The 24,554-nt window shown below is 36.7% G+C and overlaps 1 protein-coding gene across 1 annotated transcript in view; it reads left to right on the top strand.

The window, feature by feature from the left end:
* Positions 1-24,554, top strand: part of PUDP (pseudouridine 5'-phosphatase) — a gene marked incomplete at both ends in the record, with an annotated part of 75,072 nt that overhangs the window by 13,358 nt on the left and 37,160 nt on the right. The window contains one exon of the mRNA XM_080354488.1: positions 14,054-14,272. Coding sequence (XP_080210614.1) covers positions 14,054-14,272 — 219 coding nt within the window. The remainder of the gene's footprint in view (positions 1-14,053; positions 14,273-24,554) is intronic.

Here is a 24,554-nt window from a genome sequence, read left to right as displayed (position 1 = left end):
AAACACAAATTCATAACAGAAGTGATGACAGGCCGGCAGCCCTGTAGCAGTACCACCATGAACTGTGTCAACCTAACACAATAAAAAAAACCCTCCCACCTCTTCAGTTATGACAAACTCAGTGACTAAAACTGCCCTTTAGAGGGTAGACTGCAGCTGTGTTCAACAGCATTAAGCTCTGTTTTCTTTGGTTGCAACATTTCATACAATTGGATTCTTATATTAATAGTTAGATATGCTCTTCACACAACAGAAAGAAACAAAAGGCTTTGCAGTTTATTGATGGAATGCCACTTCTGCGTTTCTGTGCAAAGTTTTCAATCTCTTTGAAAACTACAATCGGGAGGCTATTAGAAAAATGAGGCCTATAGTGTGTTTGCCTCTTCTCAGAAGAGAAAGGCCTTTGGTTACCATCTGCTTTATTATTATTGCAACTTGTATATCTACTAATTCTTTTTTTCTTTACTTTTAGGAAACCCTGTTTAACTAGATATGCAGTTTTAACTATATGACTAGGACATTTAAGTCCTTCCCAACAGTTTCAAAACATAATGGGTCAAAAGGTATAGCTTTAGGACTTAATCCTTTTGTCTGAAAGTTCCAGTGGCTCAGTTCAATGTATTCAGCAAATGAAGCAGACACTTTTTATTTTGCTGATTGTAAGTTTGCTTTTAGATCAAGCAGAAAGAAATTACAAGAGTAGGATCCGGGAAGCTATTTATTAAGCAGTGTTACAAATGGCATTTTTCAGAGTTATTTCATATTCAATTAGTAATTTCTACTTCATTCTAGATTTTGTGTGTCAGATCTGTTTGTATACTGCTGAATATGGCTGTTCATAATTGTTTTCTTAGTTACTGTATATAGATGCGTAAGCAATGCTTATACTAATAATTTCTAACTATAATTTCTGCCACACTGCATCAGGTGTTAATCAGAGTGACTTCATTTTTTTCCTAATTTCTTTAAACATCTCACCCCATTCTAACTCTGAAGCTGCCTGCGATGCACCTTTAAAAACAATTTTCACAGTTACAAGGAGAATGACATAGCAAATTGTTACTATGAAGCAAAGATTTTTTTTTTTTTTCTTTTTTGGTATATGTAATTTCAGGTTAGTTACTGTGGAATTGGAAATGTGTATCTTATCTAAGGTGTTTATATTTAGAAATTCAGCTTGGTTGTCTCTTGCTTGTACCGTTGTGACTTAATAGATCTCAGTAGTTTTGTTCCTGGTTCTGGGTAGTGAGAGAAAGGCACTTTTTTTTTTTTTTTTAAATCTTTAATTTTTGGATGGCGAGAAGGAAGTTTGGGCTGTTTTTGGAAATAAAGTAAAAAAAAAAGAAAATCTCCTTTTATGTGCTTATTGAGCATATACTTTGCCCTTGCAGTAGAACTAAGCACACCCTAGCAAAGTAACTCCTGTGTCATACTTATTACATTTCAGCTACAGCAGGGCAAAGCTGCTTGTGTCTCAAGATGTAAATTTTGACCTCAACTTGCAGAACTGAGGTAGAAAGGAAGAAAGAATGAGTGAAAGGGGAATGACTTCTGGTTTGGTTCACAATATCTATTTTTATTTTTAGCACATTAATCATACAAGAGAATGAAATGGACTAAAGTTCCTTGCAGTCTTAGAGTCTCTGAACACATATTTTTTATTTCATTTCATAGGATGCACAGCACTGTTTCTTGTAACTCTAAGCTGTCATACTCAAAACAGAGTCATAACATAACATTTCCATTATACTCAGAACCACTCTCTAGCAAAATAAGATTCAGCCTCTTCCCTTTGAGATAGCTGAAAATATAACCTTAATAGCTGCTGTCGGAGAGTCATCTTCCAGCTTTCTATTTCTGCTGTAGTCCTCATGTGAATTGGGTTCACTGGTGTGTTAGTGAGATTCTCTGTCTGAACCTTTTTGTAATCACTGTATTCTTCCAGGATTGTAGTGTGGATAAGTTGTATGTCTTTTTACGAAACATCCCTGTTACCGTTTTGTTATTTTTCCCATTTTAAGCAATAGATAGTAGCGTTTAAGTTAAATAGATTTTGATGTTTGAAGACCTTATGCTAGTTGTAATATGTTAAAATAATAATAGGTTGGTTTGATCCAAGTGCAGGATTTAAGACATGAATCTGTTCTCAATCACCTCCTCTCTACCAGGAAATGCCACTCTTAAAAAGGCTTTAAAAGCTAAAATATTTTAGTTGAAAGTTAGGACTGGGTCCAGTACATCCACCTTTAGGTACCTGATGTATGCCAAATTTTTGAGCATGCTCTATAGCACTTATACTAAAACAAAATCATTTTTGTGTGCAGTTAAGAGATTGATAGAGGTCTCTGGAGTGGTTTCAAACTGAGGTGGTTTGAAACCCTTTCACTGACATTCTCTCTCAAATGCTTACTTTTGAAATATCTTCTCCACGTCTTACATGAACTGTTGTTGATACCTTGTATTTGCATTTGTTTTTCAAGCTTCCTAATCAGTGTGTATCTGATCTATCTTATTAAGTAGAGATTTTTTTATGGTTGGAAGTAGAGTTCTTGGGCAGATCACACAACCTTGTACAGCAATTTTCACAACAGAAGCCTAGCTCAAAATATGCTGATAAGGTCTTTCAGTTAATAAAACCTAATATATTCTCTATTTCTAGTGTGATATTTTATATTGGTATTACTAGGTAGATTACATCCTCTGTGCAGAGAAGCCAAAGTTTTTCAGCAAAATTTAACATATATACTGGGAAAAAAACTATACAACTCTTCAGCAGCAGAACTGAGAATTCCTCTGTAAATACTCATGAAGAAAATAAAAGGAATCCTATTAAACATCTGTCATTGTATACTGAACTCTCTAAGTGGCAGTTTATTGAGAAATATTAATATGAAAATCTAGTACTAATACAGTCTGACTGCAGTTGAGTAGCAGACTGGCTTAATGTCCTGGAAATAGGAAAAGCTCCTTTTGCCATACAAAGTGTCCTCAGTGCACAGGGCTCGGAAACAGGAAAGCTGTGGGTTGGATGATGCTTGGGGCAACCTGATCTAGTTGAAGATGTCCCTGCCCATGTCATGGAAGTTGCACTATATGATCTTTAAAGGTCTCTTCCAACCTAAGTGAACGTATCATTTAGGTATCTCTCAGTGGATTCAATGGAGATTAATTAAAAAGGTTCTATGACTATGTGTAAGTTTTTATTTCACCATGCAAATTTTAAGCAAGATGATTATAATCTAAACCAAATTACAGTCTTCCAGTAGGTCTGTGCTTCTACCCATAATGTTAGGAAACAAAAAGAGCTTGTTTAGCATCACTAGCTTTGAGTGGTCACACTCTGGGCTCTGGGTTGTATTTGATTGAAGAGTCAGTTAGGACCTGCCTCCAGCTTACTGACAGGTCTTGGAGGTAGGACTTGCTGTTACCATGTGGGATTTTTCAGTGCTCTGTGAGAACAGCCCTCTACTGTGGTCCTCAGCCCCATGTGGGAAGTGAGAGCTGTGGTCATGCGACTTCAAAGAAGCCTGTGGTTTGCCTAGCCTCAAGTCCACACTTATCATGTGGTGCTCAAAGTCCCTAAAATTGTTTTCTATACCGTGATTTTGAGGTTTTATGGACAGTTTTCAAACAAAGAGTGACTACAGCTCATAAAACGTAATTTTCAATTTACTGTATCCTGCTTGGCCGCATGGATCTCTAAGGTCTGATTCTTTTTTGTATTTTAGATTCTAGTTAGGATTAGGAGTTCTTGGTATACAACTGCTAAAGAGATACTCTGATCAGGTCTTGCAGTATTTCTGGCACTGAATAGAATGATTTCCCTTTGACTGGAAGCCATCAGCCATGATGAAATGTCCTCTGTCTTGGAACATTAAGCACATTGTTGATGTTTGTTTTTCTCCCCTTAGTGTTATCACCACAGAGAAATTACTCCATCAGCAGATTTACTTCAAAAATTTTAGGCACTTTTGAGCGGGTGGAAGAGATTGGCTTTATTAATCTGTAGTTCTTTGTACTTCCTTTGTGGTAGCATGTTTGACACATTGCTGCAATTAAGTTTAGAACATTGTCCAAGGCCATACTGGAAAAATAATGTTTTTCATTTCTATTAAAGTCACTCTGTCATTTGAAATTTTTTCTACTGTTTATGAAACTGACTTTTTGGACAGCATGACAGAAAGTGACTTAGAAACATGTAATGCTGAAAGTCAAACAACTTGAATTTGCAACTTGCCTAGGTTTTTTATATATGTAGCCTCCTGGGCAAGCAAAAGATTTCTGAGAAGAAGGAAATAGGTGTTAGAACTGTGGCATGCTGAAGAGAATTTTCGCTTTGGTTTAATTTTGTTGGATTTTTCTGAGTGAGGAATAAAGTTTTCTGACTCTCCCCACCCTCCATTGACTATTGTTTTTTCCATTTTTACTGGTTTGTGTTGTGGGCTGAACAGAACAGCTCTGGGATGTCTTTTCAGGGAAAGTTATGTTTCTTATAGCTTTTCCTGGAGAAAGTATATCTTAATTAAGAAGATATACTTGGTTATTCTTCTGCTGATTTTAATAACATGATGATCTTTCTGGTTTCATCTACCTTGTGTGGTGATTTCTTACAAGTTGCTTGGGACATCTCATTTCAAAACATCTTTTTAGACCCTGTTTTGTATCCTTGAGATCAGTGAACTGCTGCTACATGTTGTCGGCAATATATTGAGGAGTGAACACCTTGGTGAAAAGCCAGCTTCCTTGTGATCATGCCATAAGCTGTTCTTCCTGGAGCTGTCAGGTGCTCTCTGGATGAGAACAGTCCTTGTATGATACTATTGCCTTGTTGTAGTAGCTCATATGCTAAAGGCAATGTAACTGTTCCCTGACTTGGGCCTCATCATACACATTTTAAGAAGGTGCATCTTTGTTTGCCATGGGTTTCAGCCCAGCAAGCGGGATTGTGTAGGTACCATATCAGATGCTGTTTGCATAGTTCTGTTTTTAGCAGCTAAGGGCCTCATGAACACCTAAGAAAGCATATCGGGCAATTTCTGTGAATCAATAGCTTTTCTGTTTTTTAAACTAGTGAGATGCTGTCAGCTGATATTTAATAAGTGCAAATTTAGAATGTTTTGAATTAAGTCATATATATTGCCTGTTATTTCAAAGTTTGGTTCCCTCATGCTCTGGAGTTAAAATACAGATTTCTCTTTAATGTTTCCTGGACTGTTTTGTATTGATGATGGAATATTTGCTCACAGCTTCACATCAGAACAATGTTTGCATGCCTTACTCCTGAACTGTTTCTTTTACTTCCCTGTGGCATTAAAAAGAAGGATAAGGTGCATATGTGAATACAAGCTAGCATTAAGATATGTCTGCTGTATTAACGTAAACTAAAAGCCTTTTGAATTTGTCCAGAAGCTTCTTCACTTCCCCGCAGAAGTAAAATGTTTCTTTGCATATAACATGAGAAACTTGCTTCCTCTGTAGTTGCCATTGAAGAGTTCTCCCAGTAATATAAGCCCAGAGGGGCAAATATGTGATATGCATTTGGCAATAGTTCTATGCAGCTAGTATTTTTTGAGCACCAAATTCACCTTCTTTTTAAGCCTGTTAGCAATAACTTGAATTCACTGTAGGATGTCTTATATCAGACAAGGGCAAACAGACTGACAGTACTCACAGTGAGTTATCCAGTGACAGTGTGTTTCTCTGGACTTAGTGAAGTAATCACCATGTAGCATATTTGTATATCTTGAAGTGTACTTATATTAATATTCTAGTGCAACAGAAAAGAAATAAATAGATTTGCAAAAATTAAAGCTCTAGAACAGACTTCTACCTGCTCCCTACTAAAATGAATAATAGATCATTTCTCTGAATTTTTCTAAGTGCTAATCAAAAATAGAATGATTTGCAAATCATCACTCAACTTGGAAGCAGTAATTTTAATTTTTGGTGATTATAATAATTATTTTTTCTTTATCTTTGGAAGTTATGGTTTATCAGTCATATGAAATGGTTCACCAAATAACTTGTTCCTTATAACTGGCTTATGATTTTGTAATAACCTTTATTTGATGCTTGCTATGTATTCTAATAGAGAGTTTACATTTCTTTAACTTCCATGTAGCCGTAAGAACAACCTAAATGCTGGTTATGAGAGTAGATCAGTCAAAAGGTACAAGATATGAATACTGCAGCAGCATTTCCTTTGACTGGTTTGATGGGCCAGGCTACATTCAGGTTCAGCCTGCCTGGTTGAGTACTTCAGCACCACATGCCCTGAAATTTAGGTGTAGCTCAGATATTTTGGTTGAGTGTGCATAAAAGCAGTGCTTATTGCTTCCTGTGACAATGACTGAAGTGGTTGTCTGTGTAAGGTGATAGATTTAGATTTTGCTTTTCCTCTTAAACAAGTTCATTTGGAAGGAAAAGGTGGAATACTACAACAAAGAATAGAATATTCTTGTTCCTCATGTCTTCCCAAGGCCATCTTTGCCAAAGGGTTTGAACGGGCATCCCTTTAATGAGCCCTTAAGTCAACAGGCTCCATGTTGATTTGTGTTGGCACTCATCTGAGTTTTATTCTTTAAAAGGCAGCTTTTGCCTTTAAAATGCAATACTGTATATACACACACACTATATACATATATATACAATATACGTGTTTATATGTTTTATATTTATATACAAATTATATACCTGGTGTGTATATATATATATGTATATGTGTATATATATGTATATGTATATATATATATGTATATAACATAATACCATAAAACAAATGTTATGGGATGTTGGAGAGGGAGGCTCAGGCCCTAACAGTAAATTGAAAGGTTGAGTCTCTTTTTCTGGATTAGTGCTGTAACAGGCTGTTGTGCAGAAAGTAATTTCTGTTGCCTGTCTTCCTCATCCCCACTTTTGCCAAGCTGTTGTAAGTGATTTTGGGGTCAGCTATTACACTACTGCTTTTTTTCTCCTCTTAGCCATCATGAGTAACCATACTCATGCATTTTTAAACTAACTGTCACAGTAGGGAAGTGTGAATGAAAGGTTTTTAGGAGGGAGCTGCAAGACTGACCTTTTGCCACAAGTTACAAAATAGTTTTTTACTAATTATTGTTTATTTTTAAAAAAATCAAATTATCCTTTCCTTTTTTTTATTTCTTTTTCTTCCTGATTGTTTTGCTAACTCAAGAGCCTTCAGCCTTAATTCTTCAGTGGGTCTGGGTGGTTTAAACTAATTTTTGCAATTTCAGACCCGTTCCAGTGACAGCTGTATAGTTGCTAGTCTTTTGCATTGCTTATACTGGTTTTGTCTGTCTTGTTTGACTTCTGATATCTCAAAGGGAAAATCTCAGATTCCCACTGAAAGACATGGTAAGGATAGAAGAAGGATGGGGAATGAGTTATGCACCATGCTTTATTCAGTGGCATGTTGAAGTAGGTGGGTGTGAAAACCATTGACTAAGTTCTGCATGTGATACTCAAGACTTGACAAAGTCTTTCTGATAGGAAATCTGTCACTGTTTTGGCTTTGCCATTACTATATTTAAATCCTGTGTTCTTTAACACTGTTTCAGTTGATACAGTAGGAGAATAAACACACAAAGGCCTGTGTTACATTTAAATGCAGAAATGAGAGAAAATGTAAATGTCATTGTTGTTATTACTATAACTCTGGGAGTGGAAGAAACATCTCACGCTCTCTGGAATGTTGATTGTCCCAACCATTTCAACAATTGCATAGATTTGTTTAAAAGTTAACACTTTATACTATGCTAAATGCCATCAATTGAGTTGCAAAAAGCAAAGCAAAAGTTTTCTCTTCTGTAATTGTGTTCTGTTTTATAATTATAATTATCTTGTGCCCCAAATGAGCATTTCAGTAATTTTTATGGCTTCTTACACTGTTGCATACCTTAAGGAGCTTAAAGAAATATTGTGAAAGACTGATAGAAAAGCAAAATCATAAGTCATTTCTGTGTTCATTCAGTATTGATGGTGCCAAAATCTAATGAGATTTTCTCAGTCTTAGGCCAAAATCTTGATAAAAATGACTAATTGTGGTTGAATTTGGCTAAATTGAATATTGAAGATTAATATCTTCTACATATGGACAGAAATCTGCCTCAGAGGTATGAACATAAGAAACCTATTGGTTGAATTAAAATTCTTGCCTTTAAGCATTTCTCTATCCCCCATCAAAATAAAAATATTTCAGAATTTAGATGTCCAGGATCTGATTTTTGACTCACTGGAATATACTGAATTTACAGAATTAAAATTCTGTTTAGAGTTCTAGCAGAAGGATAAATCATAGGTGTATTTCATCTGGGAAGCTTGATGCAAAGATGAGGTGAGTTATTCAAACAAAGAATAACTCAGAACCAAGGCTTAAGATGAGATATCGCCAAGATGAGCTTTCGTGCTTACTAACCTCATCGCCTTGATAAACTAGAGATTATTTTAGAATTACCATAACATCACTTGAATAAATTCAGAAAGTGTATAACCTTCTGAGAAAATCAAGCTCCGTATTTATTCATGAAGTTATAATCTGAAGATGTCTTCATGTGAAAGTAAGTGGTTGATAAAGCTGAAGTTTAGATACCACATCGATGCTTTACTGTACCACTAACCTATGTAGATCTGCATTTCCAGTTCTGACTCAGTAGTGATTTGAGCAGATCATACATACCGCTTAGGCACTGTGATCTAATGCCAGGTGACCTGTAGGTTTTTCTGAATATGCATCAGCATATTTTTGTGCCAGATTCCAAACTGAGTAATCCAGTGCCTCTGTCATTCTTGTCACTTTGTTTTTATTGTGACTGGCTTTTTTACACACTGTAAACAGCAGCAGTGGAGTTGACTGTGCTTTTTATATAGAAGGCAGCTTGCTGCAGAAAATGACTAGAAGATGATATGTGGCCAGGGAATGAATATCACTCATTCCCAGTGAAATGTGGCGAGTCGATGGACAGTACGTTGTGCTGATAATGTCCATGTAAAAGATGTATCAAGGGACGAGCTAGTAAGATGAGGAGTGTTTTGAAAAGCAGAAGGGAATGAAGCTGAGGTTACACATGTCCTGCAAACTGCAAGAGCTAAGAAGTCTTGGTTTTCCTTCCCTCTGTTAGAACATATGCCCTGCTGTGTTACCAGCTTATATTCCTGATGGGAGCTAGCAGCTGGGGCTGGAATCACTTGCTTAAATGTGTGTGTTTATTACCACTTGGGATGCTATATGTCTGCTCATGCAGTAAGGTGTGAGTCTCACCCAGATTACTTTTTTCAATGTCAGTTTTATATGGATGTCTTGGACACGCTAGGGCATCTAAAATACCAGTAGGTGCCTATAATGCAGCACTAAAATTGAACTTCTAATTCCTCTTGCTTGTTTTATTTCATTGATAGGTTATATTCGCGTGTGTGCATTAGATTTAGTTTCTTATTGTATTGCAGATTTATGGTAGTTTGAAATTATGGTTCTTTGCTATGCTTAAACTGATCAATCAGAATGCTGTGGTTACAATGGCAAAAACACTACCCTACCTCATATTTCTTAAGCACTTTTTTTGATATTCCTCGATTTCAACGGGAATAAGAAATCTTGAAGTTGTATCACTATTTAGGATTTATTTACTGATATCTAATTATAAGGGAAACATACAGGTTTTCCTTTGTCTTCAATCAAAAGGAACATCTGTCTTTATCTCATATATGTATGCAGGAAGTACAGCTTTTTCAGCAGTGGTCTCCTGAAATTCCAATTTTGCAATGTGTGTGTCTGAGCTCGTGTAATTTTGTTCCCCAGATTTTATTTTTTATTCATGTGCTGTTGTGAAACATGTCTATCTACATCTATCCTTTTATCATCTAATCATGACAATTAAAATCATGTTGTTTCTCAAGAGTTACAAATATGTAGAATCTCAAAAGAGGTCATGAATCTTGAGATGAGGGTAATTTTCTTTGCATCAAAGTTCATGACCAGAGTCCAAATGCTATGACTTCAAGCAGAGTAAAAGTGATCTCTTTAAAAGAAAAGTTGAATGTTTTGTAAGCCAATTCTTTTAAAGCAAGATTAATGAGGAGAGAGAAGGAAAGGCTTTCTGTCATCTTGCTTGTTTAAGCATTTCTGTTGCTTTAAACAATTGAGTAATATGTGAGATTAACTCACATTTAAATGTAGGCAGTGATCAGTTGTGGTGTGTTGACCAATTTGGGGGTTTGTTTTGTGGGTTCTGTAGGGTTTTTTGTGTTGCCCCCTCCCCCCCTTTTTTTTTTCCTCCTTGGCACTGAGAAAACTAAGCTCTAACACAATGCAAATAGGATAACAACTGTTTTAACAGATTTGACTCAAACTTCTTCATGAGTACTCTGCAGTTGGCAAACTGCAACATTGCATAGCAGCTTATTTTTAGATCTGCAATCTGGACACTATTAAGCATTTCTTGAAGAAGAAAAAGCAAATTTTGTTCCCAGATCTGGTATGTGATATTTAAAATGCGGGAGGCTATTAAACTGAGTATGGACTACCCCTGTGAAACGTCTGTAAAATGTCCATATCTGTCCACAAAGTGGTCATTGAGTTCATTTAGTCCATGACTTTGGGCTCTATCTGTTATGGTGGTCATTCAGGAAAGGAAAGGTGATGTGTTGTATGGAGCTACTGGGCATCAAAGGCAGCTCAGGTTGGGGCACTGCTGCACTTGCAGAGCTTTTTGTAAGGCTTGTCCTCCATTGGTTTGGGTGCTTCCTGCTATACTGATTCCTATAACATGCAACTCAAATAATGGGTTACAAAAATTTAGAGTTATTTCCATTACAGTCTCTACCCTCGGTCCCTTTGGACCACGCCATAGGGTTTAACATTGCAGTGAACTCCTCTCCTTGCTCATAGCCTGGCTAGCAACAAGGGAGTCCTGCTATAGTAATTCCCGTAACATGCAACTCAAATCATGGGTTTTTCTCCTGATTTCTCTACCTCCCCTTCCACCCTGGAACAATGTCGGGGGTGGGAATTGGTGGTTGTGGTCCATTCATCACACGTTGTTTCTGCTGCACCTTCCTCCTCACGGGGAGAACTCCTCCCACTGCTCCCCTGCTCTAGTGTGGGGTCCCTCCTGCAGGAGACTGTTCTCCATGAACTTCTCTAACATGAATCCTTCCCACGGACTGCTCCAGCATGGGTTCCTTCCATGGGGTCACAGCCTCCTTTGGGCATCCACCTGTTCCAGGTAGGTATCTACTCCACTGTGGACCTCCATGAGCTGCAAGGGGACGGCCAGCCTCAGCATGGTCTTCACCACAGGTTGCAGGGGAACCTCTGCTCCAGTGTCTGGAGCACCTCCTCCCACTCCTTCTACTTTGACCTTGGTGTCTGCAGAGTTGTTTGGACTCGAGTTCACACTGGAGTACCAGCCTGTCCTGTACAGCAGCACAGAAGCAGCAGTGATGCCCTGGCCATGTGCCAACCCAGATGCATCACCATTGCTGTTATCAAAATGTCCCGGGCACAGCAAGCAGAGAAAGCAAAAAACAGCCACTAACAAACACCAGACTCTTGATTTACAGCAAGGTGAGCAAGCTCTATGGCAAGCACAGGAGCCTGCCAATTAATAGCTAAACAGCAATAACAGCTATAAATTGGATCTAGCACATTCCAATCAAAACTGTCATTATCTTGAACCCTTTGAGCTCCATGTTTTGTGCCAAAAATGACAATAGTGGTTCAACAGCAGCCAGCAACTAAACAGCCACTCACTCATTCCCCCCACATTCTGCCGTGGGATGGGGGAGAGAATAGTAAAAGTCTGAAAACTCATGGATTGAGATAAAGGCACTTTAATAGGTAAAGCAAAAGCCACACACACACAAGCAAAGTAAAATAAGGGATTCATTCACTACTTCCTATAGGCAGGCGAGTGTTCAGCCACTTCTGGGAAAGCCAGGCTCCATCAAGCTAACAGTTACTTGGGAAGCTAAACATCATCTCTCTGAATATCCTCCTCTTCCTTCTTCTTCCTCCAGCTTTATATACTAAGCATTCACATGGTATGGAATATCCCTTTGGTCACTTGGGGTCAGTTGTCCCAGCTGTGTCACCTCCCAACTTCTTGTGCATCTGGCATGGGGCGAGAAGCTGAAAAGACCTTGACTGCTACATCACAACAATGAGAGCACCCTGGTGTTACCACCATGCTCCTTCTACTAAATCCAAAACACAGCACTATACCAGTTACTAGGAAGAAAATTAACTCTATCCCAGCTGAAACCAGGACAACACTATATTCTTAATTCACCTTCTCTGCTCACAGAGGGTACCACCTGGCAGTATCAAACAAACTGGGGGCTAGCCAGCGTAGCATTGTTGAAAGCCCAGTTGCTTATGCTTCTGCTGATTCAAAATGGTATTGTGATACCTTTCCTGTGTGTTGTATGGGTCTCCCACATTACTCTTAGCTTTTTTCCGTAAGTGGCATTAAGAAACATTTGCAAAGAGTAGTATGGGTGCTATTTTTTTTTAATTTCATTTTTCATCTAAGAGGTTTTTGTGAACCATTTGCTGCCCTGTTAAGCAGTTCAGATAAGTACATTGGTTCTTTAGCTGATCTTTTGGCTCAGCATCCCTTCTAGTTATTGAAGGGAAACATATACAAGAGTGCTCTGACAGGCGGCAGAGAGTATCTTCTGAACTGCTGTGGGTTCACATGGTAGTAGGTGCAATGATGGGAGATGGCCACAGTGTTTCTCATTTGATTCCAGATTGAAATCATGTGAAGATCTCAGGACAAGCAGATTACTGTGGTTAAGTGGCGAGATTTGTCAGACTGCAGGGAAGATCTTCGCTTATATTGTAGTTACGGGCTCTGCTTTCTTCAGTTTGCCTTCTTCATAGTATATACGATAAAGCCGAAGGTTTTTAAACTCCGTTGTGTAATTCTTATATATTCAGAATGTGAGGCAATGTGCGCATGAATACATTCACTGGGTTATTATGCCTATAAAAATATTTTTACATGGCAAAGGACATACTGATATGTGAATACCCTAATTTTTCTAAATAAATCTTGTAAGAGCAACTATTTTCTTTCCTTGCTTTTGACTTTTGTTGCTAAAGTGGTAATAGTAAGCATACCTTTAGAGGTACAGAAAGCAAAGATATGCATGGAAGGAAGTTAAAGCGTGGTTAACAGCAGTAGCTGGTGTTTCAAAGGAGACTACTTAAATAGATAAACAGACTGGTAGAAAATCCACTGTTCAGGATCTTTGCTGAAAGGAAGCCAAGAGTTAAAAGGACTTTTCTTCCCTGTTTTGGTGTTAGATTAAATGTTATTGACCTTCTTTTTCAAAGATTTGTCTGGGGGGAAAGACAGAACTGTTTGTTTATATTAAAAAAAAAAATAGTTTGAAACCTAAAAACACCTTTGACATAGAAGCTGATAGTTTTACTGGCAAAATTCAGCCTGAAGCTTACTGTTGCCAGAAACCCTCTGGAAATACAAGTGGGTGTGTTCTACTTGAGTAATCACATGTAAATGCAGAGGTGCCGGCAGCACTGTAATAATGACTGTAGTGTCTTTGAAGGCACTCTGAAGCTTCTGTTCAAAGACACTCTTAAATAATTAAATCTTTTTCTTATTTTTTCAATTTACGTGGAATATGTAATGACATCCCCCAAGTACCAGATTTCCTTCCTTCCTTTTCTTTCTCATGCAAAGAATAAACACAGTATTTTAATTCAGACACTGCTTGCTAACCTCTATTGAGCAAAGAATGGTGATGAGAGCAGGTCCAGATAGTTCTTTGTTGTGACCCTCAGTAACATTTTCTTAACACAAAAGTGACAGCTTGAAAAACCTGGGTACCCCTGAGGTGTTTTTAGAAGTCTGTATTCCCCTCTGCAAATAAAGGAAGGCAATTTTGTCCACTTTGATGTGCCCTCTGGCTCCTGGCAGTTCACTCTGAGACCATTTATGTGGTCCTCCTTTTAAGACTGGCTGCTCAACCTGCTCTACATTTATTTATTTATTTATTTATTTATTTTCAGATACCGAACGTCTCTATACTGTAGTGTTTGAAGAGATCTGTGGGCGTTTTGGAAAGGCCTACACCTGGGATGTGAAATCCTTGGTCATGGGTAAAAAAGCCCTAGAAGGGGCAGAGATTATTCGAGATACTCTAGATCTTCCAATGACCAAAGAAGAGTTACTACATGAAAGTAAAATAATGCAAGAGAAAATATTCCCTACTGCTGAATTGATGCCAGGTATGTTTCTCTTCAGTATTTGTAAACTGTTTGCAGAATTACTTAAATGCTAGCCAAGATTGAAATTTTTAATCTGCCTTCCACAAAGTAGTTTCATGTACAGATTCAGTTCCATCACTCTAGTTGTAGCAAGTTTTACTCAAGTCTACCTCCTATTTACCTGTTAAAGAGATATTTTTACCTGTTAAAGGGTAATGAAAACTTTTCTCCTTGTTTACTTGGAAAAGACCTTTTTGTCTATATGTTTTAAAAGAAGAAAAATTAAAACGTATATGTGCATGAATTTTGTTTTGTAAAGAAGACATTCTTCGTAATTGCTGTTGGCATATGCATAAAGTCAGCAAGTTAGTTTTCTCTGGCTATGAGCACAGTCCAAATTTGTAAAGCACAAATACACTTTTAAATGTACAGACAAATGTATGAGCCCATGGGTTTCATCTCGCCTAACCTCAATGTTGAAACTTAAGCCTGGCATTTGAGCCAGCCGTGTGTCAATGGAGAGGGAGAGTTTCTCATGTTGTCTTAAGACAGGTAAGTTTAATCACGTTCTGAAGATACATGTTTTTTTACCAGTGATTGTGAAGGAAGCCCAAATGAGTAGCTTAAACCAGGTACCTCAAGATAAGTAAGAAGGTGAATCTTAATTGTAGTATGAACTCATAATTTTGTATTCTGTTACATATACATCTGGAATGCTTAAAGAAAAATCCTCAGCCATGCAAGCTAAGCAATACCTAAAGCTAAGATTACTGTTAATTTTTTGTGCAATGTTAAACCTCCTGGAGCAAATATCAATAATTTACGAATGAAAAAAAAAGTAAAGGAAAGGGGGAGAATAAAACAGTATTAAAAGTGAAATAACTACATGTCACTATACCAAGTCTCACTGTTATAATTTTTCTCTTTGAATTTATGCTTGTTTGTCCTGAAAATCTCTACAGCACATTAATGATGTTTGCATTTTTAGATCCTTTTTTATACCTAGTTTCATAATGTATTAAGAGGATGAGTGTTAAAAATATGTGGTATGTTAGGAATAAATAACAAGCAGCAAAAATAAAACATGCCATTTTTTTTTTTTTTAGGTACATTAGAAAATAGAGTATTTTGTACAGCAAATTTATTTAGTTATCTCTCTGATGTCTTTTATATGAAGGATTTTTCAAATTGCATCTTTCTTGCTTGTAGATCCACCTAAAACTGTAAGACCAGTTGAAGTCTCCAGGAAAACAAGAAAGATGGAGGGACGTGGTTTTTATTTTTCATGTCAAACCTCTGGAACTAACTTTGCAGCTATCTCTTTTGCAAGACAAACAAAACCCCTTAGTCTCAGTTTAGAAAAGGCCAGGTGGACAGTTTGGGTGAAATGTTAGGAGGCACAGAGAAGAGTTGCTGTAATGTAACAGTGCATTTAACAGGTACTGTTAAATGGATATTCTGTGCCTGCTGAGGACTGTGATATTGTGGCTGAGCTGGCTGGAACAGAATTGCAGAGGGATGATGGAACAGATTAGCTGAAGGAAACAAAGTTTTGAGCTGTTCCTGCCTTCAAAATTGAATTCTGGGCTTACTAAAGCTGGACTATTATAGATGAAACAAGCAAAATTCTTAATGGGACAAGCAAGTAAACATTTTTATCATCACCAGAATTGTTCAACGGATTATCTTTTCAGTTCAGCTAAATACATACAATAACTTTCTTCAGGCTATTTTCCAAAGCAGAATTGATGTGAACTTAAGTACTTTATGCTCACTGGCCATTGTGGGGAGCAAATGCAGCCTTGAAGTAACTGAAGTAATGGGATCTGTACTTTACTTGGAAGCAGCACATTAGATACAATCTGAATTGCTATGAATTTTGAGAAAATGAGCTTCATGTCAGCTAATAATCTAGAGGGAAGGGGGTTCAGCTGTTTCTTTAGGGACTGACCTGTTCTTCAATCTGGTAATCAGATTTTTTTTTAATCTGATACTTTTCTTCTCTCCTTTTATATCTTCTGAGAATATGTATTAGTGTAAACTTGTGGATTTATTCTACAGTCTCTTAATGTTCTTTAATGAAAAATGGACTTCATGCAGGTATTGTGTAAAATGTAAGACCGTGGTGGCATTTTGAATTTACAATATTCTCTAAATATGCTGATCTTTCAGATGATTGCAGGTAAATACAGGAAAGTGAAAATTAATTGTCATATTTATTAATGGTGTAAAATGACTCTGAGGTGCTGAGTCTGTGGCCATCTTTTGGCAGTTAATAGTCAGGTGAGGTTCCATTTTTCAATCAATTTTTACAGTTTTTCCAAAAACAAGGCTCAAATTTGGTTTTGTAGAGAGCAGCGCTGAATGGTGGCCAATGATGTTTGAAAAAGTGACTGAAGCAAAGCAACACTTGTTTCTGGGCACAGAATGAGCCATGTACCTGTGTGTGCCAGCAATAACTTTGTTAATTCCCAGATCAAGTAACTGACAGGTATTTCAGTGATGGTTAAAGATGGTGTGGAAGTTGTACGAATATAAAATTGGCAAAGCAGTTCTTTGCCTGACAGACCATGCCACTTAGTGCACAACAATTCTAAGATATTAGCAGTTGCAGACGGTATTATGGCTATTTCGGTATGGCTGAACTGACTTATAAACTTCCATGCATCAGGCTCCGGTCAAAATACAGATTTTATCTGCGAAGAGGATATATTAATTTCTAATGTGGAGTTTTCCAATACCTATTTGAGAGTTTTTCACAGGTTTAGTTTTAGTTCTGAAAGAATCTTATGGAAGGCTAGTTTTGATTCAGTGAAGAAAAGAATTAATCCAAGACAATGCTAACAAAATGACAGGGCTGCCACTTGTGCTGCTTTTCTAAGTATTTCTGTCAGAGTACACAAATTGTTATCTGCAAGAGTAACATAGTCGTCTCCCTATTTCTGCAAATGCTGTACTAGGTTGCAGGGAAGTGGATTGACAGAGCAATAGGGAATGACAAATGGAGCAGAAGAAAACCACGCATATGTACATTTACCTGTATGTGTATAGGTGTGCTTTTGCTAAAGATAAACCCAGAATATGCAGAGAGCTAGAAAAACCTAACTCCAAGTTACACAGCTGCCAACAGTTACTATAATCATGTCAAGGTTATGAAATTAATGCCATTCTTTCATAGCAGTCTCTGTTTTTTGGCTCATCCTCTTCACAAAGCACAGGTCCTTAAAGATTGTGTGGCTGTGTATACCTTTCTGACGTTTTCCGTTTCTGAATCATTTCCATGATAACTGTGATTTCTTTGCTGCAGCTTCTGTTCAGGCAGTGTAGAATGTGTTGTGCAAACTGTTTTCCAGTTCAAGTGCAGTTGACTCTCTCTTGCAGACATGAGGAGGTAATTTCATAGTTCAGGTTAGCACTAAATGACGCTGGTCAGAAATCTCAAAAAGAGAAGAGAAAGAATTCAAGTTCTAATGGCAGCTCACTTTAAAGACTTATGTATTTTTTTCTTGAACAGTTCGTTCAACCAGCAGTCTAGTTTGCTTAGCTATTGTTTCTTTGATTCATTTTGTGCCCTAAACAGTTAAACAGATGACCTACAATGTTATCTTTTCCTTGCTGTTATTGTTTTAATGATAAGAAACTCTAGTGAGTCCGTGCTGGGCTCAGTGAGCCTTTAACCCCTAGAGATCAGCCAGTTAGCTGCAAACTCAGAATGGTGCTGTCTGTTTGGCTGGTTTCGAACATTTGTCCTTTGCATTAAGTCCTGAAGGATTGCAACCCAAAATTGCTTTTACCAGGAAGTCAGCGACATGGTTGACAGAGGTTCCGAATTGTGTAAACTTTAGTATTGTAGTGTTTCCATGGCCATGCTTGTGTTGGTGTGTCTAGACTAAAATAACATTATCAATTTGGTGAACAGGCAGTCTCTGCCATCAGATGAATCTCTGGTACTTTTTAGAGAGCAATAAGATGAGAATATAGAATTCTTTATTAATAGCCAATTACCCAAATTGAGAAGTAGGTTATTTGTTGCCACCTCTACTTTTGTAGCTAAGTGAAAAGATAACATACCATTGCAGATAGCATTTTTAATATCTCAGAACAAAAAAGAAAGAGGTGGATATGACAGTTACATTTCCATAGTCTCATCAGATTGATGGCATTACACCAAGTGGTGGAAAGTCCCACCTCTGTCACACTGTCACCTTCACAGCAGCAATGCTCACTTCTTTTGAGGACAGAGAGCAAGTGTAGGTAATAAAACTGTGCTGATGGGCTTGCAACTGTTGTAGCACCGCAGACTACATAAGAATATGTTTTAATCAGTTTGTGACTTAAATTAACAGACAGCTTCTTATTCTATGTGAGATGATTTTTTTTTCCTTGTTGGATGCTTTTATTGTTCAGAGGCTGCTGAAGTTTTTACTGTAGAATTGCTTCTATGAATTTAAAGAATTATCATTGAATTGGCTAGAAATGTAATCAACTTGACAAAGCTCTGAGTGGTAATGCTAGCGTTTCTTTGATTAAAGAGAGTGATGGAATCTTGAAGAGCTTTAAGTTTGGTTTGATATCACATTCACTGTAGGAACTGTAAATGATTTTGAAAAAGAGGAACAGTCTTTTCCTACAGAGGCTGTATTTATGCTTAAGATTTCCATTTGTGCACAACTGGACATATATTGTACAAGACATGCATAATGCATGTACACAGTTAATTTAAACAATGCATAGAGCACTTTGGTTTCCTTTAGTCTTTTTCTCAGCAGTAAATTTTATCTTGCAAATACATGCTGAATGCTCTCATACAGCTTGCTTTGTGTAATGTTACAACAAAATGAAGTGGACTTGAATAGGGGTCTCTAAAAAGCATTGATTTCTTTTGTGCCCCAGCGGTCAGGTGTCCTGTGTTCTCATGCTGTTAGTGTGAGTGAAAGCTAACTGTATCTACACTGTAGTGAATGAGGAACAACACTGTGAGAGAAGTAAATGAAGGTCATCTTCGACAGAGTGCTGAAAGTCTGCAAAAAGAGTGTGAAGGTGTATTTGTACTCGTAATTTGTGTGTGAGCTATGTGAAGAAAGGTCTGGGTGACCACTGTAGGTCTTCCAACAAAAATTTCAGTGTACAGGGCAAAAGTCTGTTGATCAAGACAATATTCTCTAACAAAGGCTGTAGCCATGTTGTTTCTTCTGCAGCACATTCTGCATCCTGGCTACAGGACTTAGCAAGTGTAGTTATAGTAGCATGGGCTGTGTAGGGTAGATGAGTTCCAAAAGTGCAGCAGGGAAAGAGAAACAAAATATAAGAGATACACCAGCGAAGGAAAAGGGAAACCAGGTAAAAGAGGTATTATATTAACAAACTGGTCAAACATGCTCAAAAGGAAACAGAAAAATTAGTATTTTTTGGGAGAGAGTAAATAGCTCAGATTAAAAAAAAAAAAAAAGTCCAAGAAAACGCAGGCATATATAGATAAAATATACATAGGAAAAGAATTGGTTGCCCGTGAGATAGTTGGGCTTTGTTTGTTGTTGTTATTGTTTGGGTTTTTTTGTTGGTTTCTTATTTTTTTGGTTGTTGTTTTTGGTTGTTTGTTTTCTCTCAATTACAAAAGGCCTCATGGAATATTTCAGTACCCCACCCCATTTTTCAAAGCAGCACATTTTTTTTTTCAAAGAAGTTTAGGGAGAGAATCATTCCATAGGCTTAGGATTACAGTTGACAATAAACCAAATGTGACTAATTGTATGCATTATGAAATTTTCAAATGAGAGTAGCCTGTTTAGCTTATTGAAGTAAGGAGTATGATTATCTTTTCAACAATTTAAATTAACTGGAGACCAAAGTATGTATTGCAGTTACAAAATGCAGACAAAAAATAAGAATAGCACACTGATTTGACTGGATAGATAATCAAATAGGTAGTAACTAACTGTAGAGGGGGATAAGACAATTTAATAAGTGTCCTAGGTCACTCACTTTTTCTGAAGTATTTCTGTAGTCTCCAGAAGTATGTCAAAAGGTATAGAATAGTTGTAGATAGCAGTGATGTTGTTACTATAATCATAATGATTTGAGGCCTACGTGAAAATTTCAAATGAGAAGTAATATCTCTCAATTAGCTGAACCGTAGAGAAGCTTTTGGGCGTAGAAAGTAATCTTCATATTGTTTTTAAAATACCCATTCTTTAATTAGAGTTTTCTTAAGAGTTCACTTCTGTTTGCTTTCTAAAAAAGCAACTGTGCAGAGGAAGAAACAAAATAATGATTTTAAGTCTATCCAAAGCTTTTACTATTTCCATACATGTAGTCTTTAGTTTCCTGTAATAATGTAGCCTGAACTTCCACTTGAATCAGAAAATGAACACACAGAATCTATGGAAATCCCAAATGTATTGATAACCTGATTTCACTGGCTACTTGATGATTGTATTGAATTAATATAAGGAATATGCTGTATTTTTGGTGTGGTTTTTTTTATTTTGTTGTGTTGGATTTTTTTTTATTATTTACTGTCTTGAACTAAAGTAATCCTACATTATACTATTTCTCTGATTATTAGATGTCCAACACTGTAATTTTTTGAATAAACATTTCATTTGGAAGAATATAAAGTATTAATGTATATGATGGCTCTCTGTTCCAGTTTGCTCAAAATGTTCTTAAATTCGTTAACACTGTAGCTAAATTAGTTGAAAACTATAAAAGAATATTATCTATGATGGTTGGTGCAGAACTGAAACCCCTGTGAGCTGTTTGGGTTTTATTTGAGGGTGAGAAAAACGGGGATGTGTCTGCTAAATGTCCTTCCTAGAAGAACATGTTAGCTTTCAAATAACAGGTTATAACAAAAGATATAACACACATACTGTCTTCTCTATTGCCCATGGTTTTCCTGTTTCTCTTCCTGGGATTGCATAATGGTCAAAATACTATTAAATAGAAATAAGATGTAATTAGTACGTAGGTGGTGCCCAAGGATGAACTAAAGAGATACAAGAGAAGTATGGTACGCTGTGATGTTCATGAAAGGATTTGCCACTGAAAATGCTACCATTGCTTTATTTGAGGCCTCCTCAATGAGATAGGAACTCCGGTAATGTAATTTTGAAGCTTAATTTTCATAAAAGCTACTTTGTAAATTTTAAGATACGAACTTCTTACAGTTCTGTTTACCGTGTATGCTTTTGCTTAAGGCAAGGCCTTGAGGAGTTATATTTGTCTTTCAGAGCTTTCTCTTGCATAGCTTATGTTCATCTTTTTAGGGTTGAAACAGACATTAGAAAAGAGAGTGGGCCTGTGGAGAGTCTGTGCAGGCCTGCGCATCTCTGTGACCTTGTACACAGGCCAGCTCTAGTCCTGGAGCCAAAAGACTGTAGGATTTTGTCTGTGTTTATAAGACCATCAAACAGTGGATTTTCAGGTTAAGTTACTGGCAAAACTTAGTGCATGGTTGTCTGCCTGGATGGTGTAGTTATGCCTTCAGATAAATAGACTGCAAGCAGAAATGTGAACACCAGAAATTGTTGAACAGGTGAACAGAGGAAACTGAAATTACGGTTTAGTGCTGAAGCAGCATGAACAATCCTCCTCCATATCTCGTATGTTTGCCCAGTTTATGATGGAGATCACTTTCTTCACTATCTTGAAAAGCATTCTTATAGTCTACTGTAACATGTTCATAAAAACTTCTCTTTAGGAAAAGAGAAAAATAATAAATGCTTTGTAAGACAAAACTTTGGTTGAAGACTTATATTAGAAAAAAATACAAGAGCTTTATATTATTTCCTTATTTGTCTGGAGGCATTTCACAAGAAATACGTCTGAATCTGGAGTTCCAGAACTGATATAAGTTAGGAACAGTGTTCTGTTCAGTGGTAGACAAACATAAGAAAAGTGATGGTAAAAAAATCTGAAAGTATATTAAATAAAATGTAGCAAAAATGTATGTGTTGTTCACCATACTGGAGTATTCTGTATGACATGGAGTTCATTTTTGTATAAAGCTAAGAGGAAAATAAAAATACCCTTTGTTCTCTGTCGATTTGAATTAGCTCTCAGGTGTTATGTCTTGTTAATTTTCACTTCATAATGAATAATGCCACTTAATTATAAAATGTCATAACTGAAAAAAAGATCATGTAGAAAACAGTGTTGTAATAGCATATAAATAATTAGGTTGGGACTATGGTCAGATCATTTTAGTGTAGTATTATTTGGTTTCCTGAACTCTTGCTATACACATTTGTACTAGTCAATGAAAAGAAAAATGTGACAGCCCAAGGGTTTTGTTATTCACTATAAGCCTTTATTTTAGTTTGTCAGTTGATCCAATATGTTAGTCACCATGGTTTCAGCTGAATCTAAAGAAAACAAGCACCACATCAGGAGTCTAATGGAGGAATAATACTTCCTTTTTTAAAAAAACCACATAGATTATATACTTTTTTCTAAAACTTTCAGAATACAAGTGCTGATCTCATCCTTTAAAATAGGTCTGTGGTCTCAGAACTCCTTTCTGTTCGTTTAGTTCATGTTTTTTTTTTCTTTTCCCAAAGTTGTTAACTTTATTGTCATTTATAATTCCAATCCCTACCATTCTGTGATTAATCGAGTTTTAAAGATGCTGACATTTAAAGTTGATCCTTCTTTTCAGCGTCTGTAACTAAATTCAGTTTACGATTCCTTTCACCTATTTTTCTTTCCAATAGTCACTAGTGTTTAACCATTACATTCAGAATATAGTAAGCTTCTGTGTCTGTTCAAAAACTTAGTATTTAAAGAGATAGAGGAAAGAGACAATATTCTCCTTTTTGATTATTTGAAATGAAAGACCACATTTGGAAAGAAAGCATAGCAATGTGGGATATTTATACCTCATTTTGTTATGATTACTTGAAGAATTTATGTTTTACTGCCTAAAGCTGTTATTGCATGTGTACCACATTAGGAGTGTTATCGCTTTCAGTAGGAGGGGTGGAGGATGGTGCCAGGAGGCCTAGCAGATAGGTCCCTCTGTGATGGATGGGCCTTGATCCCTGACACAGTAGCTGCAAGTAAGTTAGAAGTTAGTGTTTTCACAGGAATTTTCACTGTACTTCTTCATAGCCATGGAGTTTTTAACTGATTGTTTTTGATGTAACTGAAGTCTTCATTTGATTTGAAATATCTGTGTAGCTATAGGGCATATAATGACAAAGTGTATGGCAGGGGAAGTCTCTTACAGATCTTTAAAGCAGTTCCACACTTCCCCTTCTGTTGATGTTTTCTGTAAAAAACAAAACAAACAAAAAAAAACCCTACTAAAAAAGATATTTTCTTCCTAATGAAGAATTACATGCCGAATTAGTACAATAATTGTGTCAGTAATTTGCTGTGGTGGCCGAGTGTATAGAGCTTTTCTGGAGGTAATTGATTCAAACAAAAATGGATTTTGTTGATCTGTACCATCTACAAGGAAATAACAAACCTGTAATGAAAATATTTTTCAACTGCTACCGTCTTGAGCTTGTTAAGATACGCTAGCTATTTATTCTTCCGTATGCTATGCTTTTTCCATGTAGCTGATTTTCCCTTTTTTTTTTTTCTAATCTATCTTGCTATGTTTATACATATGCAACTAATAATTTTTTAAATGGCTTATTTTTATTAAAGTGCCTTTCCTGGATAATATAAATCTTTACTCTCTGGACCTATTAGGGACAGCGGCATTTTAGCTTCCTTGTAGCGAGGAAAGCCTAAAAGAGAAAGTAAACACACACACACACATTTACACACCAAAATCATGACATGTGCTAAGGGAATATAAGAGAGAACCCTGAAGAAATAACCTTTCTGCAACATTGCTTTTCTGTGGCTGGCTACCTCCGATAGAAATGTAGAATAAACATACCCTGTGACAGATGAGCTGAAGCTGTGATGCACTGGGTCTAAAGAAAATTAGCTACTTGAAAAGAGCACAACTTTAGAGAAAAAATAAATATATCGTAGCAAGGATGTAGGCGATATAAAAAATATTCTTTCTTGTGTAATCTTTAGACTTCTTTATATTACTACACACATGATATACTAGCCTTGCTAAATGTTGCAGATAATTTAGAATAAATTCCTTTGACTGAATAAATTTCATTTTAAAAGAGACATATAGGCTACTGCTTTACATTAAGAGAGCTTAGTAGTTCAATTAATGTAATGTGAACTTCACATGTTTCAGAATGAAGACATGATCTGTTTCTGGAATAAATAACTAACTTGTATTTAGCATCATATTTTAATGAGAGGACAGAGTAGCATCATTTGG

This window comes from Nesoenas mayeri (genome assembly GCF_963082525.1).
Source record: "Nesoenas mayeri genome assembly, chromosome: 1".
NCBI classification, from domain to species: domain Eukaryota; kingdom Metazoa; phylum Chordata; class Aves; order Columbiformes; family Columbidae; genus Nesoenas; species Nesoenas mayeri.
Note: the sequence above shows the minus strand (reverse complement) of the source record. Positions and strands in the feature narration are given on the sequence as shown.